Source organism: Schistosoma haematobium, chromosome 3 (assembly GCF_000699445.3).
Source record: "Schistosoma haematobium chromosome 3, whole genome shotgun sequence".
NCBI lineage: Eukaryota > Metazoa > Platyhelminthes > Trematoda > Strigeidida > Schistosomatidae > Schistosoma > Schistosoma haematobium.
Window position 1 is genome coordinate 2,148,081 of NC_067198.1, and position 16,344 is coordinate 2,164,424.

Sequence of the window (16,344 nt, forward strand, 5' to 3'; positions counted from 1 at the left end):
ATAGGCATTTCATTTCTGATTGGTGTTATATACTACTTATATCTGTCGATATGAGTAGCATATAACACAGTCGTATCTGTTAACCACTATCTGAACACATGAAATGGTATAAACACTAATGAGCTTTCCTTTCAGAAAATAATTTGATATACTAACTTAAGTACCACGAAAAAGAAAGTAAGAATGATTATTGTTATTTCATTAAAGACGTTTATAAAATGTTCATTATTTGACATAAACATGTACTGTCAGTGACTACGTTAAGCCCATATACCTTATCCCAGCTACTGGCTATATTAATTAATCTATTCTTCTTGAGTCACATTTTCACCTTGTTAATTATTTGATTGCCAATCTTGACTGTTTTTAAGTGAGCGTAAGTTGTTTGCCCTTCTTATCCCATTCATCACATATCTACAACTTATTACTTGCTTACTTACTTACACCTGTTACTCCCAGTGGAGAATAGGCCACCGACCAGCATTCCCCAACTCACTCATACTTTACTGAGCCTTCCCTCGTAGTTCTATCAACTTATTGTTCATTCTTCTCATATCTGTCTCCATTTCTCGGCGTAATTTGTTCTTCGAGATAGTAGAGAAGATTTGTAGCTCAGATGGTTGGTTTTGATGGAGTTTTATTCTCTGAGCTGGATGGTTTGATCGTGAAGCTTTTATCGATGAGAAAAACTTCATCAACGTAATGGTTTTCCTCTTCTCTTTTACTCTTGAGAATTCCAATTGAGAGCTTACCTTGTGACACAGCAAGGTGCTTTCCTCAATATGTGTCCTATCCACTTTAAACGCTTCTTCCTGATTTCTTCCTCCACTGGAATCTGGTTTGTTCTCTGTCACAGTAGGTTGTTACTGATAGTGTCTGGTCAACGGATTCGAGGATAAATGACATATATGTTTTTAATAACATCCATGTGATCTTAATGGAGTCAGATTAAGACCCCATAAAATAAACACACCATTTTTTTCATCATATGAATTTAAACTACTTATTTAACGATTATTTAGTAGTATTATATCAACTTCAACAAACTAAACCCAATAAAAACTGTTTCAACATTATTAAACATATTTATATATTCTTTTTCAATTATAGATAATACACTATCATCTATACCACAATTAAGTCCATCATTAAGTCCAATGAATGAATATGATAGAGAGTTATTATCTTCTAATAAAAATGATAATATCATTCAAACTATACCAATGATCTATTCAGAACAATCTATCATGACGAAAAATGAACAAATTAAAGAAGAAGAAGAAGAAGAGAAAGAAAAAGAAGAAAAAGAAAAAGAAAAACAACAACAAAAGATTAAAAAAGAAAATGATTCAATACAAACCAAACAAATATTCAATAATAAAACGGATTATGTGCTCATAACAGAAAATAAAGAAGAAAAAGAAAGCGAAAAAGAAAATAAAGAAAAAGAAAAACAAGAAGAAGAAGAAGAAATCGATATAGAAGAAGAATCAATCAAAACGTGTATAATTGAATTGGACACTGATAAAGATGATAATCATATGTGCCTTAATAATACATCAAATTCATGATCTCATCAATTGATTCATCAACACAGTCCCTGAAATCGTACAAAATATATTGAATAACCTTCTTTTTTCTTTCTTCTTCTTCTGAATACAAGATGATATTACTTATTATTATTAAAAATGAAAATTGATTTTTTTTCGTTTCTCTCTTGCAAACATAAACTTACGTTGAGATTCTCATTTATGAACGAACCAATCAGAGTGAAGAGAATAGGTCTTCAAATTTTCGGCGCGAAATTCATGGATTCATTTGGATAAAATAGAGTTTTGATATGATAGCTGATATACTATAGTTCATGGTCCAAAACACTAATTATTAACTGTAAATCATAATCTTTATTCTTTATAACAAGTTCATGATCTTCATTTAATTCTAGTGTGTTTAGGTGAGGTGAACATTCTCAAGGTCAGTCTAATGTCATTTAAAGAGCATTTATAAATTATAATCTCACTTAAATTTCTTCAAAATGATTATGTAATCAATTGATTAGAATGTGTCATTGTTTCTATAGTAACATTCTATTTCATTCTTTCTCTCTCTCTATATATATATGATGGATTGAATTGTTTTAAATCATAATTTCAAGATAAGTTGATCTGTTTTTCTTTTTTTTTATTGTAATAAAAAGCGTCCTTTCTTGTGTAAACTAGACAATCAAACTATCAATTGATTCACTAATTCAATTATGTTTTTCAATGTTGTACATAGTTTTGTATAGTTCAAGTTATATGCGTATAATGAATAGGAAAATATTGTTGTAAATTGACATACTATTACTGATTAATTATTGACTTATGAAATTTAACTACTTATTAAATTTATAGTAATATAAATATATAAACAAAAGTTTGTTTAATCATTGAATTGGTTAAGGTATTCTTATCATTATAATTGGTTTCTTTTCTTGCATTTACATTTTATACTTCTGTTTATGTATCTATATCTATATGCTTTTACATTTTTAACCCAATGAAACGTATATAAATGTATATATATACAAATATATATTGTGGTGTTTGAATGAACTCATGATTCCTTTGTACTTGTTGAATGCTTGATTTCGAATTATAAATACAGTACATTGGTTTGTGCTTATCTATCACTTCTTGATCCGATTACGTTATTTCTGGGATTCTTAGTTCATACTATAATTCAAGTACTCCTAATCATCATAATATATATATCCATCCATAATATTATATTTGTTTATATGACTGTTCTGTATGATTATGATTATGATTGACACTTTAAAAGAGTTGAACTCTTATGGAGCTTTAGTGAATGAGAGCACACAAGTGGGGATAATCGAATGTATTTGAATATAAAATTATAGAATTACTTAGTAAAATCTGAAAAGCATATAGTAAATACTTCATTTGCAAAATGTCTATTAATTGTCTCAGATTTTGTTGTTTCTTCATTTCCATACCAATTGCTTTCTGTTCTTGCTCTTTTTTTCTCGATCTTCTGCTGACAGACAGACTATTCCTGATTAAGGTGTAGTGTGGAGTCGAGTCGAGATTGACTATGAACACCACTACAGGAAGACTACGTGCCAGTTAACCGATAAAATCCCCAGTAAGCCAAATATCAGAAGGCAGTTGATGGCTGTAGTCGAAATGTATTTGTTGACGATCTCGTGGTATCGAAAGAACACCGAGATCGTGCCAAGGGAGTACAAGTATGACTACTGAGTGCGACCGAATCCGTACAAGGACACAATCTTGCGAAAAATACGATAACCAGAAGATACGATTTGAACCATTTAAAATCCGCTCTGAGAGTTGAAGGGTCTTCATTCAGAACAATTATGACGCCTTATGATGAAAGTTAAGATTATTCGAGAGTTACAAGGCTGATGTTCATTCTAGGAATCAGTGCAACAAATAATATAAGTAAGTTGAATGTCCGGATAATTTGAGAGACTGGGAGAACCGATCAAACAACTGTGGAAATAAGGAGATACAACTTGCGGTGTTCTTAATAAATAAAATTCATTGGGTCCAAGCTGAATAGGAAAAGGTAAATTCGAGAAAGACACCAACGTACTCTGTTGATGATGAAAAAGTTGCTACACACGCACAAAGAGTTCCATTGATGCCATCTAAAGGAGCACAAAAAGCACCTGTAGGATGGGAATGAGATGGATTCAGGACCATCAAAGAATTCTTTAAAACAAAGAAGAAGGGGATTACAATGAATATTATTCAAAGTTACCACTCACCGAAGATGATAATGATCAGTTTTATGAGGTGGTAAAGTCGGTCGTATAGAAGTGCACGGGGAAGGGCCTGACGATCCTGATGGAAGGTTTAATAGTCAAAGTCAAAGTGGACAACAACGGTTATAAAGATATTACTGGACGACATGTACCGCGTCCGATTATAGAAAAAAACACAGAAGATATGGCAGAATGAATTCGGTCAGCATTCCACGTATCACATTAAGTAAACTTCGACTAAAACGTCCTACCCGAGCACGACGTTGAAACCCATTTGATGAAAGGTTCCAAGCGGAAACTTTAATTTTATTTTAGATTAGGCCATAAATATAGACGTGAGTTCAATCAACATCATATCATAACATCAACATTACACTTTACGGGGAGATTCATGACAAATCACTAAAAAAAGAGCTCACATGTAAGGACGATAAAGGTAAATCCCACCTCGAACGACCTTTCATCCAACGTGACCACGACTCCCTCAGTGGATAGATTTAAGGGTGGATTCAACAACACGTGTTTTATGGACTGGAACTGTTGTGTTGGCGTGATTTGCACTCGCCAAAATTTCAGTTTCCAGATACAACAAAATATTATTTATCATTCAAAGAACCTATCTTGGGCCTAATGTTCGATAGGTTATTCTTTCTTTGAGTTTTATTTGAATTAATGTTGAACTAGGGTTTTTCCTCAGATTGCCATGAAGTGTTCGCAGCTTTTCACAATAAAACCCTATTTCTAGTACTTCTTGAGCATGAAAGACACCAGTTTTTGTCCATATTAATTACTTTTCTTCCCACTTGTGAACTTTCTATCCTATTTCTATATACAATTTTACTAGCAGGTTTTACTTAACCGTGATCACCAAAAACACATGTAAGCGGCCAAGCTCCCGACTTTCTATTAACTACAGTATGCAATGTGGGAAAGTCAAAGTATGCATAATGAAAAAAGCATATATCTCACCACAACTACTTGAAACAGATTCAGTAATTCAGATTGAAACTGGTCGGGTGGAAAATGTGATACAAATATTGACGAGATTTCGAGTAATATCATTAATTCTCCGGCAAGAATACGCAAAAGCTGTCAATCACTTTGAGAGAAACAGTCTCAAAATGGATAACTAACCGGAAATGCACCAGGAGGTAAAACGAGGACCACCTTTACACAAGTATTGGTGGACCAGGGGTTACCATCAATAAATGTATGCTGAAATCAGCACTGCCATAAAATCAAGAATCGCATATTCTCTCTGCGAAATGGTGTCTCTAAGCCTCTTTAAACGTAAATGTGGTCTCCAAAGTTTGCCATTGTAGGGGACTGAGCTCCTGTGAACGGAGCTAAAAGAACAAAAGATCGTTATCCGAAGTGTTCAACGGTTTATTTCTCTTAAAAACTTAGTTAATACACTGGAAGGGGAATCTGCTCTCAAGGTTGACAAACCGGCTAATAAAAGTTTAGGATATCTGAACTAAAACCCAACTTTCCGAATAAAATACACCTCAACACTGGCGTATCTAAAAACTTGAGCAACTGATTAAGGTTCATGACGATTCCATAGCAGTCATGAGTCTAAAATACTTCTCCGACTCCTCAATCATTCTGCAGTACAATAACGACAGGGAGCTTTAATATTTATGAGCTAAAATGCTTAAACTTCTCAAAACTGAAATATAAACGGTCATGCCAGCTACTCGAGAGAAGCGTATCAAGATTGTATAACGTCCACTAATGCTAGTGACACAGAGGATATTTTTCTGACCAGTCATTTATTGGAATCTGAGAGTAATCTGCGGATTTAGTCAGATAAACCATATTTAGAGCTCATTTCAGTCAAGAGTATCCTAAAGAAGTCTAGCAAAAGAAACATCATGGTGCTAGTTATGCCAGAATACACGGACTTAGAGTATGAAGTCTATGATATCCAAAGGTGGAGGTTTAATAAGGCAGCTTCTGAAGCTTAAAGGTATATTTTCTCAATAAGTAGTAAAACTGTCCAAGAAGAACAAGGGTACTAGAATCAGATTAATAAAGATAATCTTCACCCCTTCCAGAAAGGTCTGAAAATTCAGTTTTAATTCAATGTGATAATTACTCAGTATGGTATTTGTTTTCTTACCAAAGCACGACATCTTATTCTGTATAACATACGATATTATTGCCTTAAATTTACACGAACTATACTCAGCATATGATTTGTTACATCTAAGCATTTTTCATATATGTGATTTATTCTAATTATTAGTCAAACATGGGTGTATGAATCAATATACAAATGAGTGTATTTCCGATTAGACTCGTCGTGGTTGTTCGTACTTCTGGGTGCCTGTGGAATATATTTCCCTCTTCTGAACTTGGATTTATTTCTCTAGTTAGCGGAGGTGGGACGCGTCTGAGTAGCTAGCTTATCTGTTGTTGTGTCACAGGGTCTTCGTCGCGTTATCAGACTAGGTGAACTTGTAACAGCTCAGGTTGGTTGGTTAAGAGTTGACCCCAAACAACCAAGCTTATGCCGAAACAGTATTGTTCAAGTATTCATTCACTTCCTTATTTTTTATAAGCGTTATATTCCCTATTATCTTGAATGTTGAGAGCCTTTGTTTGTCTGAACAGATAATCCCACGCTCCACTGTGACTGCGCGAAGATCGAAATAAAGACATATTCACTACTTCTCTGGTTTCTTCTATCAATAGCACGAGGGTTACCTTAAGGCACGAAATTGGTGAGCCCTTTTGAACACAAATTTAACCTCATTTCTGTTATTAACATTTTTTTTTACTCAATCGTAAAAGTAGACCTGATTATCCGTAAACTAATTTGAGTATATAACTAGTTTATTCCGTATTATCTTAAGTTATTCGTGTCATAGTAACCACTTTTTATGCTAACTTTATTGCTATATTTGTCACATACCTCATGTCAGACTCAATAGAAACCCATAATCTGGAGGATTTGTCACCAGTGGAGATAGACACTGTTATGACTACGAAATCCCGACTTCCAGAATTTGATCGTAGTGATCCTGAGTTGTGGTTTGCTCAACTAGAGCATTATTTTACGAGACACAATATCAAATCTGAAGGGATTCGCTATAGAGACTTGTGTTCTATCCTTCCTCCTTCAGTCGCCAAAGAAGTCCGTGACTTGATTTTAAGTCCACCATCACCACAACCATACACCATCTTAAGACGAGAGATAATGAACCGTTTATCATTATCAGATAGTCAAAGAATCCAAAGACTTTTTCAAGGTGAAACACTAGGTGATCGGTCGCCGTCACAGTTTTTACGTCACCTCCAAGTCTTAGTGGGTGATAACACAGTGGGTGAAGCAGTCCTAAAACAAGGATGGATACAAGCTCTCCCATGCTACGTCCAACACTGTTTGGATGCACAAGATCCTGAAACCTCATTATCTCACTTAGCGCGTATAGCCGACAGAATAATGGAAAGAGGTCCTCCAACTGGATCAGGCACAATAAATCACACACAAAAAGTAGAATCAGCAAAAGACCCCGTAATAGAAGGACTCATTGCGAGTGTTAAGAGTCTCACTGAGGCTGTCACCAGAATGCAAATGGGTCATAGAAACAGGAGCAGGTCACCACAACGACCACGATCCAAGTCACAAAACAGGTCACAAATGTCCAGACAATCTGGGCAGTTTTGTTGGTACCACTGGAAGTTTGGTGTCAACTCAACCAAGTGCATGCAACCATGCGCCTGGCCTAAGCATAATTCTAAGGCAGCGGGAAACGAGTAACCCCTCCCCAGGTCGCGACGACTGAGGAGGGGCGCCTAAACAGTCGCTTGTTTTATGTTAGAGACAGAAACTCGGGCTTGAATTTCTTGGTGGATACTGGCGCTGCTCTTAGCATCATCCCTCGAAATAAAACTGAGATTAGTCGAGAAACATCATCAATTACACTTCAAGCTGCAAATAAAACTAAAATTGCGACATTTGGGCAGAAAACTTTAACCCTAGATTTGGGGTTCAGGAGGCAATTCCCTTGGGTTTTCACGGTAGCCGACTTAGATCTGGCAATACTGGGGATGGACTTTCTAGAGAGATACGAATTTCTAGTTGACACCAAGAAACGGCGATTAACACTAAAAGAAACTTCGTATTACACAAAAGGCAAAGAAAGTCACATCAGCTCTCTTAACTTGATTCAAACTCCCCCAGTAACAACAGCGAAATTCCAAGATATACTCGCGGAATTTCCAAACTTAACTAAACCAAACCCACAGCCTTCTAAAGACAAACTAAAAGTAAGTCACACTATCAAAACCGAAGGTGCACCGGTTTTTGCAAAACCCAGGAGACTAGCACCAGATAAGCTCAAAATCGCTAGGGCCGAGTTTGATTATATGCTACAACTGGGTATTATCCGTCCCTCTGATAGTCAATGGGCATCCCCTTTGCATATGGTCCCAAAGAAGAATGAAGGTGACTGGCGACCGTGCGGGGATTACAGAGCCCTAAACCGTCAAACCGTACCTGATAGGTACCCAATACCTCATATCCAAGATTTCACCAACGGTTTACAGGGTATGAACATATTCACTAAAATTGATTTAGTCAGGGCATATCACAATATCCCGGTGGCTGATGAAGATATTCCCAAGACAGCTATTACTACACCCTTTGGCTTATTCGAGTTTGTACGCATGCCATTCGGCCTGAGAAATGCGGCACAGACATTTCAAAGATTCATAGATAACCTACTTCGAGATATGCCATTTGCGCAGGGGTATATAGACGACTTGTTAATTGCCAGCCCCGATTTGCAATCACACGAACAGCATGTACAAGCAGTGTTGAAAAGACTGGATGAACATGGAATAAACATACATCAAAGTAAGTGTGTTTTCGGTGTTCAAACTTTAGAATTTCTCGGTCACACAATAAGCCCAGAAGGGATTAAACCTATAAAAAAAGAAGTGGATACTATCAAACAATACCCCGTACCTAGTTCTCTAACACAACTGAGAAGTTTTCTAGGCCTAATTAACTTTTATCGCAGATTCATACCAGGTTGTGCACAATTAATGCAACCTTTGACAGATTCACTTAAAGGAAAACCAAAAGAATTCAAACTGTCTTCTGACGCCATCGAAGCTATTAAACAGCTTAAAGATAAACTGGCTCAAGCAACTACGTTGATATATCCGAATTCTCTTTCCCCACTTGCTTTGATGGTGGATGCTTCAGATAAAGCAGTAGGCGGTACCCTTAACCAACTGGTTAAAAACGCCTGGAAACCAATTGCTTTCTTCTCGAAAAGACTCGCTCCAGCCGAAACAAGGTATTCTACCTTCGGGCGAGAACTTCTTGCAATCTACCTGACCATTAAACACTTCCGACACATGTTAGAAGGTAGGGAATTTATAGTCTTTACGGATCACAAACCTCTGACGAATGCTTTAAAAGCGAGAGCCGATAAATACTCACCTCGAGAAGTCCGACACCTTGACTATATATCACAGTTCACAAGCGATATCCGACATGTCAAAGGTCAGGACAATCAGGCGGCAGATGCTTTATCCAGACTAGAAATGAACGTGCTACAGCAGTCTACAGTAAACTTCGAGACGTTAAGACACGAACAAGAGCAGGACCTAGAATTGCAAAACCTACTTAAAACAAACAATTCAAGTCTTAATTTAAAACAATTCCCATCACCTATCGATGGTATTCTAATTTATTGTGACACGACCAAGGCAATGCCGCGACCTTTCGTTCCCAAAAATATGCGAAAGTTGATATATAATAACTTTCATTCTTTGTCTCATCCTGGCGCGAAAGCTTCAACAAAACTAATCAATGCCAGATATATATGGCCGAATTTACAGAAGGATGTACACAAATGGGTTAGAGAGTGTTCAGCATGTCAACAATCAAAGATTAATCGTCACACAAATTCACCCATAGGTGTTTTCTCGCAACCAGATGCACGTTTTGCCCATGTGCATATCGACTTGGTAGGTCCTTTACCACGTTCAAACGGTTTCAATTATCTTTTTACATGCATAGATCGATTTACCAGATTCCCTATAGCCATCCCGATAGCGGACATCACAGCGGAAACAGTAGCCAAAGTTTTCATGCAGAACTGGGTAACCATTTTTGGTACACCCATAACAATAACGACGGATAGAGGAGCGCAATTCGAATCCGAACTATTTAATAACTTGGCTAAACTTCTAGGCTCCAATAGGATACGCTGCACTGCATATCATCCTCAGGCTAATGGGATGGTAGAACGTTTTCACCGTCAGCTAAAAACCGCCCTTATATCTCACTCAAACCCCAATCAGTGGACAGAATTCCTACCATTAGTTATGTTGGGAATACGAACATCTGTCAAAACTGACGCACAGTGTTCAGCTGCGGAACTGGTTTTCGGAACAACTCTGAGACTACCAGGTGAATTTATTAACCCTAATACTAACAGTCAAAAACTTAATTTAGAAAATTATGTAGATCAACTACGGGACCACATGTCTAAAATTAAGCCGATTAATACTCGTGAACAATCGCGTGCCGTATATGTACCTAAAGACCTAAGCAATTGCACGCACGTCTGGATAAGATGTGACAAAATAAAAGCACCACTTAGCCCTCCATTTGAAGGTCCTTTCAAAGTCGTCTCAAGAAAATCTAAATATTTCGTGATAGAAAAACACGGAAACATCGACACAGTAAGTATTGATAGGCTAAAGCCGGCTTATCTAGATCATGAACCACCATACGTGTCGTTAGATCGTTTAACTGACAAATCCATTACGGAATCGAAATGCAAAAACGATAAATCTTTACAAATGACTAAAATGGTTCGCTGGGCACATCCGATTAGCCAATCAAGGATGTTGACAGTTTCAGCTGCAGGATAAAATCTAACCACGTAGCTAATCAGACCCTGCATCTACTTAAAAATAACTTTTCTCCTCATTCCGCCTCACCTACAACTCCCCAGACCTTTTGCCTTTGATATATAAGTGTTATGTTAAATTTTTTTTAAATACTGGACACAAGCTAGGTATTCCGAAACGATGGCTGCGGATTTTAATCAAATTCATACAACTAACACTGGCAAATACAACGAATTCAAAAAGCAACCCAGGCGAGTTTTATAATTTCTTTTTCTGGTTAATTAACTATGTTGGCTGTACTTCTTATATATCTATATACATTTTTCACGTAGACTGGCTATACATATATACCATATGAACTAATTCTAAAAGTTTTCGGTCGAAGATGTGTTCAGTAGCTTGATACGCTTAATACTACTATTATTAAGTGGTTTTCTAGACAAAACATTTTGGATTAAACCATGGTCAAATACTTATTAAAGTTCTCATCATTTTTTTCATGTTTAGGAAACTTACATAATGACTTAACCAGTTTTCCTACAGCATGCTTTTTAGTGTGATCATATAACCCATCATTATTGGCAATATTCAAATTTTTTTAAATTTCTGACATTTAAGAATCAATAACCGTGAAGATATAGTACAGTGCGTTATTGTAAGGTTACTATGTTAGCCGCATTGATTCCACATACCTAATTTTAAACACAACTTATAAGGGAACTGTTAAGTAATCACAACATTGAACTAATATGAATATCACAGCTATGCTAACGTTAAACCAATTATTATTAGTGGTCCATACAAAATCCTGGAACTTAACACTAGCGTTATAAAAAAACATGTTATTTCAATAACTTATATATATATATATATATATATACCTTTTTTTTCTCGTTGGTTTAATTATAACGTAAAATGGAAATCTACCACACTTGTAGTTTTTTTTCTATAGCATTATTATTAATAAAAACAAAGAACTTGTACTATTCCAATATGGCACTTTGACATATCAATCCGTCCTCCTGTTATCTTTCTCTCATATCTGAGCAACATATGGCCAACAAACATCGTATTGAAGGGGTTTTGGTGAGCGAAAACACTAGCCCCACACGCACTCGAACCTCTGCCCTCCTGGATGCTAGACCGTGTGCCTAGCCATTAGACCACATCAAACCACGGGCGAATGACTGCAATCTTTCCTTTTACCGATTAATCATATATAATACTAACGAGTAATAGGACTTACACATTTCTAAGGTGCAGACAAAGTCGTTACTTGGATGAATTGACGAAATATTGCTTCAATATATCATACATACTTAGATCAAACCAGAAAAGAGTATTTGACACAATTGTACTTAATCCTCATAATCTACACAATTTTTCTCCTCCTTAACCGTATATTCTTTTCCGTTTTGTGGAGTACAACTATGCACCCTTGGTTACGTACCTGGTTATAAAAGGCGGTCGTCATAGGCCCAAGGTCATACATTTGATCGGGTTTGACAATGAGTCCAACTTCTAGCAAGTTTACACTTTTACATATATGCATTATAAAAAATTTTTTTTGTGTTCATACCTTTTCGTACATAAGATGGCTACACTATGTCTATTTTCTTCCAGAATACCAATCCTTTCTGGAGACCAATCACTTACGTGGAACCGAACAATTATAAATTATATTTTTGTATTTCCATTTTGTATCTTATTATTTTTATGCAGGCAGTGGAGCAGTTCTTCAGGTGTGATTGGTTTTCACCATTACCTTTGAAGTAGATTCTTCTTTACTTTTTACTTGAGGGCGACTAAAGAGGCAGGTGAGTAAACACCTGATAGCCGGTCTGAGCATGGAAAAATCGTACCTCACCAACATGGTGTTGGGTAGCCCGCTCGCGGCACTTCCTCAGATATTCTTATTCCACATTCTCACACTCTTTCTCTTGAAAGCACGCAGTAAACCGTCAGCGATAGTTGTAGAATAGATCACATGCTACAAAATAAGATGACAAGCTAGTAAATTAGGAGACATCCATGGACTATCGTTGACAGCGTTAGTCGTCACTGATTGTAAGTCAAATAGTGAGCGAGTTGATAATTTTCCCTTGGGATGAGAAATAGAACTAAGGTGTTTTCGATAGATAGGTTAATCGAACCGACGTTCCTACGGAAGTCGATTCTAGGGGGAAGCTAATGTAACAGCTCAGGTTGGTTGGTTAAGAGTTGACCCCAAACAACCAAGCTTATGCCGAAACAGTATTGTTCAAGTATTCATTCACTTCCTTATTTTTTATAAGCGTTATATTCCCTATTATCTTGAATGTTGAGAGCCTTTGTTTGTCTGAACAGATAATCCCACGCTCCACTGTGACTGCGCGAAGATCGAAATAAAGACATATTCACTACTTCTCTGGTTTCTTCTATCAATAGCACGAGGGTTACCTTAAGGCACGAAAAACTCTTAATCTCTTTAAACACAGTAATGATATACTAGAACCCATATGAATCCCGGCGGGCTACACCATGTCGACTGTCAAGGGTAAAACTGCATGGAAAGGCCTTGGGTCAACCATTCCGAAAACCCTGTCTAGGCAGGTTCCTGATCCACTCATAAATGGTCACTGGGAAAACAGATCAAGGGAACGCACGCGTTTAAGATCAAAAGCATCAAATGTTTATATATTGGCTCTTCCAATTTAGGGAACAAAGTGTATGAATTTTATGAACTATGTAGTGTAAATAATACTCTTTTGATAATAATATCCTGAAAATGGTAACCTCAAATCACGAACAAAGCACTAATAGTAGTTGGAAGGTCTTCGTTTTACAATAGCAAAGGGAAAGTGGAATGGGACGTAGTGTTGTGCAGTACATACTTTACTGCATTGTGGCACATTTAAACAGTAAAACCATAACGTACGACCCACAATGACAAGGGCGTCACTTGTAACTCAGTAGGTGTCTCAGTGATGAACATAAGCACGCGACCAGTGTTTCAGAAACTTCAGCGACTAAACAAGGATACAGCTTTTGGCCCGGACGTAGTTCCCTCGCTCATGCTAAAAGATACGTCTTCAAACTTAGCAACACTCTTTAGAGCAATGCTTTCACATTCGCCGAGCTAGGGAGTGATTTCGGAACATTAGGAGCCAACAACCATTGAAATAACTGTAAAAGGAGCCAACACTAAGAACCTTCAAACTAACATCAGATAGTGTTCCTTACAATACCCTCATGGGTTATGGAATCTTTGTTACGTGATGACAGATGTTACTACCAATTATCTGCATGTTTCTCGTCACCCAGCAAGGTTTCAGGAAGTGTCATTCCTGCATTGCCGGTCTTATAGCTAAGGTAGACAGATGGGACACCATTTTCGACTGCCAGCGGAAGATGGATGTGTTATACATCAATTTCTCAGAAGTTTTTGATATGTTCTATCATAGATGTCTTATAGATAAGCTCAAGCTGATAGGAATCAAATAACCACTGATAAACTGACCTTAGTTAAACTTAGATAGTCAACGTTTTAAGGTTCGTATAAACTGCACATTGTTTCAGTCTACGGAATATCTCGCCGGAGTCCCCCAGGGTTCAGTGCTAGGACCTCTGCTCTTATTTGCCTAAACAAATAGTTTTTTCTTAGCAAGTATTCGCCGGGCTATTACTTCTGATCGATGAAGTCAAACCTCGGAAGGTAGTTTGCAACCGGGACATTGAGTTAGGACTTCAGGAGGACCTAACTGAACTTCAAGGCTAGGCGACTCGCAACTGACCTACTTTCAATGCTACATTGTAAAGTGGTTCATGTGAGGCATGTTATCAAGTACAAATACGGCTTTGGTAAGTCCTTTGCAGAAGCACCTCGGGCTAAAAAACATCATAGAGTTTTGACACCCTAAAATTCAAAGTCTTCTGCTAACTGTGATAAAAAGCCTCTAGAACCAACCTCACACTGACAACTATGAAGCTCATTTTCGTCCATTTTCACAATGAAACTTTCCATCTGATATTATTTTCCCCTTCGCTTAATAAGAACAAGGATACTCTGGCACATACCTAAAGGCGATGCCTGAAATTTTCTGCCAACCGAAGCAGTTCGAGCAACTCCATTGTAGTCCTTCAAGAAAGAACTTGACATATTCTTGAGGACTTTGGATATCATTTCACCATAGCTTTCTAATATTTCTCTTTACTTTACCAAGCAAATCTAGGTTCCAAACTAGAGGGCAGGTTGTCATCTGAAACTAGATGCAGAAGTCCACCAAGCCAGAGCTTGTTCTCTTCCTTCCACAACCATTTGAACCATCTGAACCACTTGAACCACGTACGTACCCATGGCTTGCCGTCCCTCGAATACCTGTAATAGGTGCATTTTTTGTACATTTCCATTACCACTACTATCATTCTTATTATTGCCGGCCTAGCTCTGCTCACCCCACCATTTGTAACCTACGACTGTCTGTTATTCTTAGATTTCTTTCTGTTCACGTTGCTTGCATAAACTGTCCATACATCACTTCAGACAGTCATTTTCCCTTTCCTACTCGATATTCTGGATTCATCATCTTTTACTGTGCAGTGTTTGCAACTAACTAATCTCCCGTCTGAAAATATGATAGCTGTAGATCCTAGTGATCCTACAGCCCCAGAACAAACACATTTATTTATACTCAAGGAATATGAACTTCCTAATAACAACAGAATTCACAGGAGCTAGTGAAATCGAATGTCGAGACTGCCCATATTCGAAGTTAATTAGGACCATGCACAGTACCATAACATTTATTTATTCCCCGAAACAATCGTCTTCTTCTGGCACATAAACTTTGATTTTATTAGTCTTCAGATTGTAATTAACCAACCTCTTGCCTGGTATTATGATAGCTTCTGGTAACCAGAAACTCAGTGCTTTGAGACAAACGCACTTGAATTATGAGATGGATGGGCCTACAAGTAACTGCTAAACCGACTAGAATGAGTCCAATCGAGTGGTTAGACTACTGTACCCATTGGACATTTTCAAACATCTAGCAATGTACAGACAAGAAACAAGCGCGTGACAAAGATATTGGATATTGGAAATGGGTCGTTTGTATGGTACGTTGCATCTTGCAAATTTAGTGCACTATCCTCCTTCACTGTATTTGAGGTTCATTAATTCTTTGGTCAATCCTAATTTAGGCTCAGTAATATCTTGCACTGGGTATTGTTTTCTCGACTTAGTGAAGTAGCAATGGTTTTTATCAATCGTGATTTGTAAAACTTCAGATCTTGTCTATAGTATATACTATAGATCCATTCCAGTTGGCCTAAATTATATGGACGACTTTGGTCAATTCATAAATATCTTTGCAAGCTCACAACCACTCGTACGGTTCAAAACCAGGTTAGGGATTACGATTAATAGTTAACTAATACCAGGGTCTGGTTGACACTGGTAATGGTTTCCAAAGCTAAAGTGACACTAAATAAGCTATTTGTTAGCGAAAAGTGTTGGTTTACCTAGTTATTCCCTTATATTCACATCTGTTGACGTTTAAGTTGCACAGGTTATGAATTCCCAGTTTATGGAAAGATCACTTACGACAATATCGAATCTGCTATCTTTCCTACTGATTTTCTAGCTATGCTCTGAGAACTTATAAACAAAATGAAGTTTGGATTTGCGACTC

The 16,344-nt window shown here is 37.1% G+C and overlaps 1 protein-coding gene across 1 annotated transcript in view; it reads left to right on the plus strand.

Annotated features, from left to right (window-relative positions):
- Window positions 1-7,001, plus strand: part of SOX5 (Transcription factor SOX-5) — a 50,243-nt gene extending 43,242 nt beyond the window's left edge. Inside the window, exon 7 of the mRNA XM_051212747.1 lies at window positions 1,111-7,001. Within this exon, the coding sequence (XP_051068660.1) occupies window positions 1,111-1,571 (461 nt within the window). The 3' untranslated portion in view covers window positions 1,572-7,001. The remainder of the gene's footprint in view (window positions 1-1,110) is intronic.
- Window positions 7,002-16,344: the final 9,343 nt, after the last annotated feature.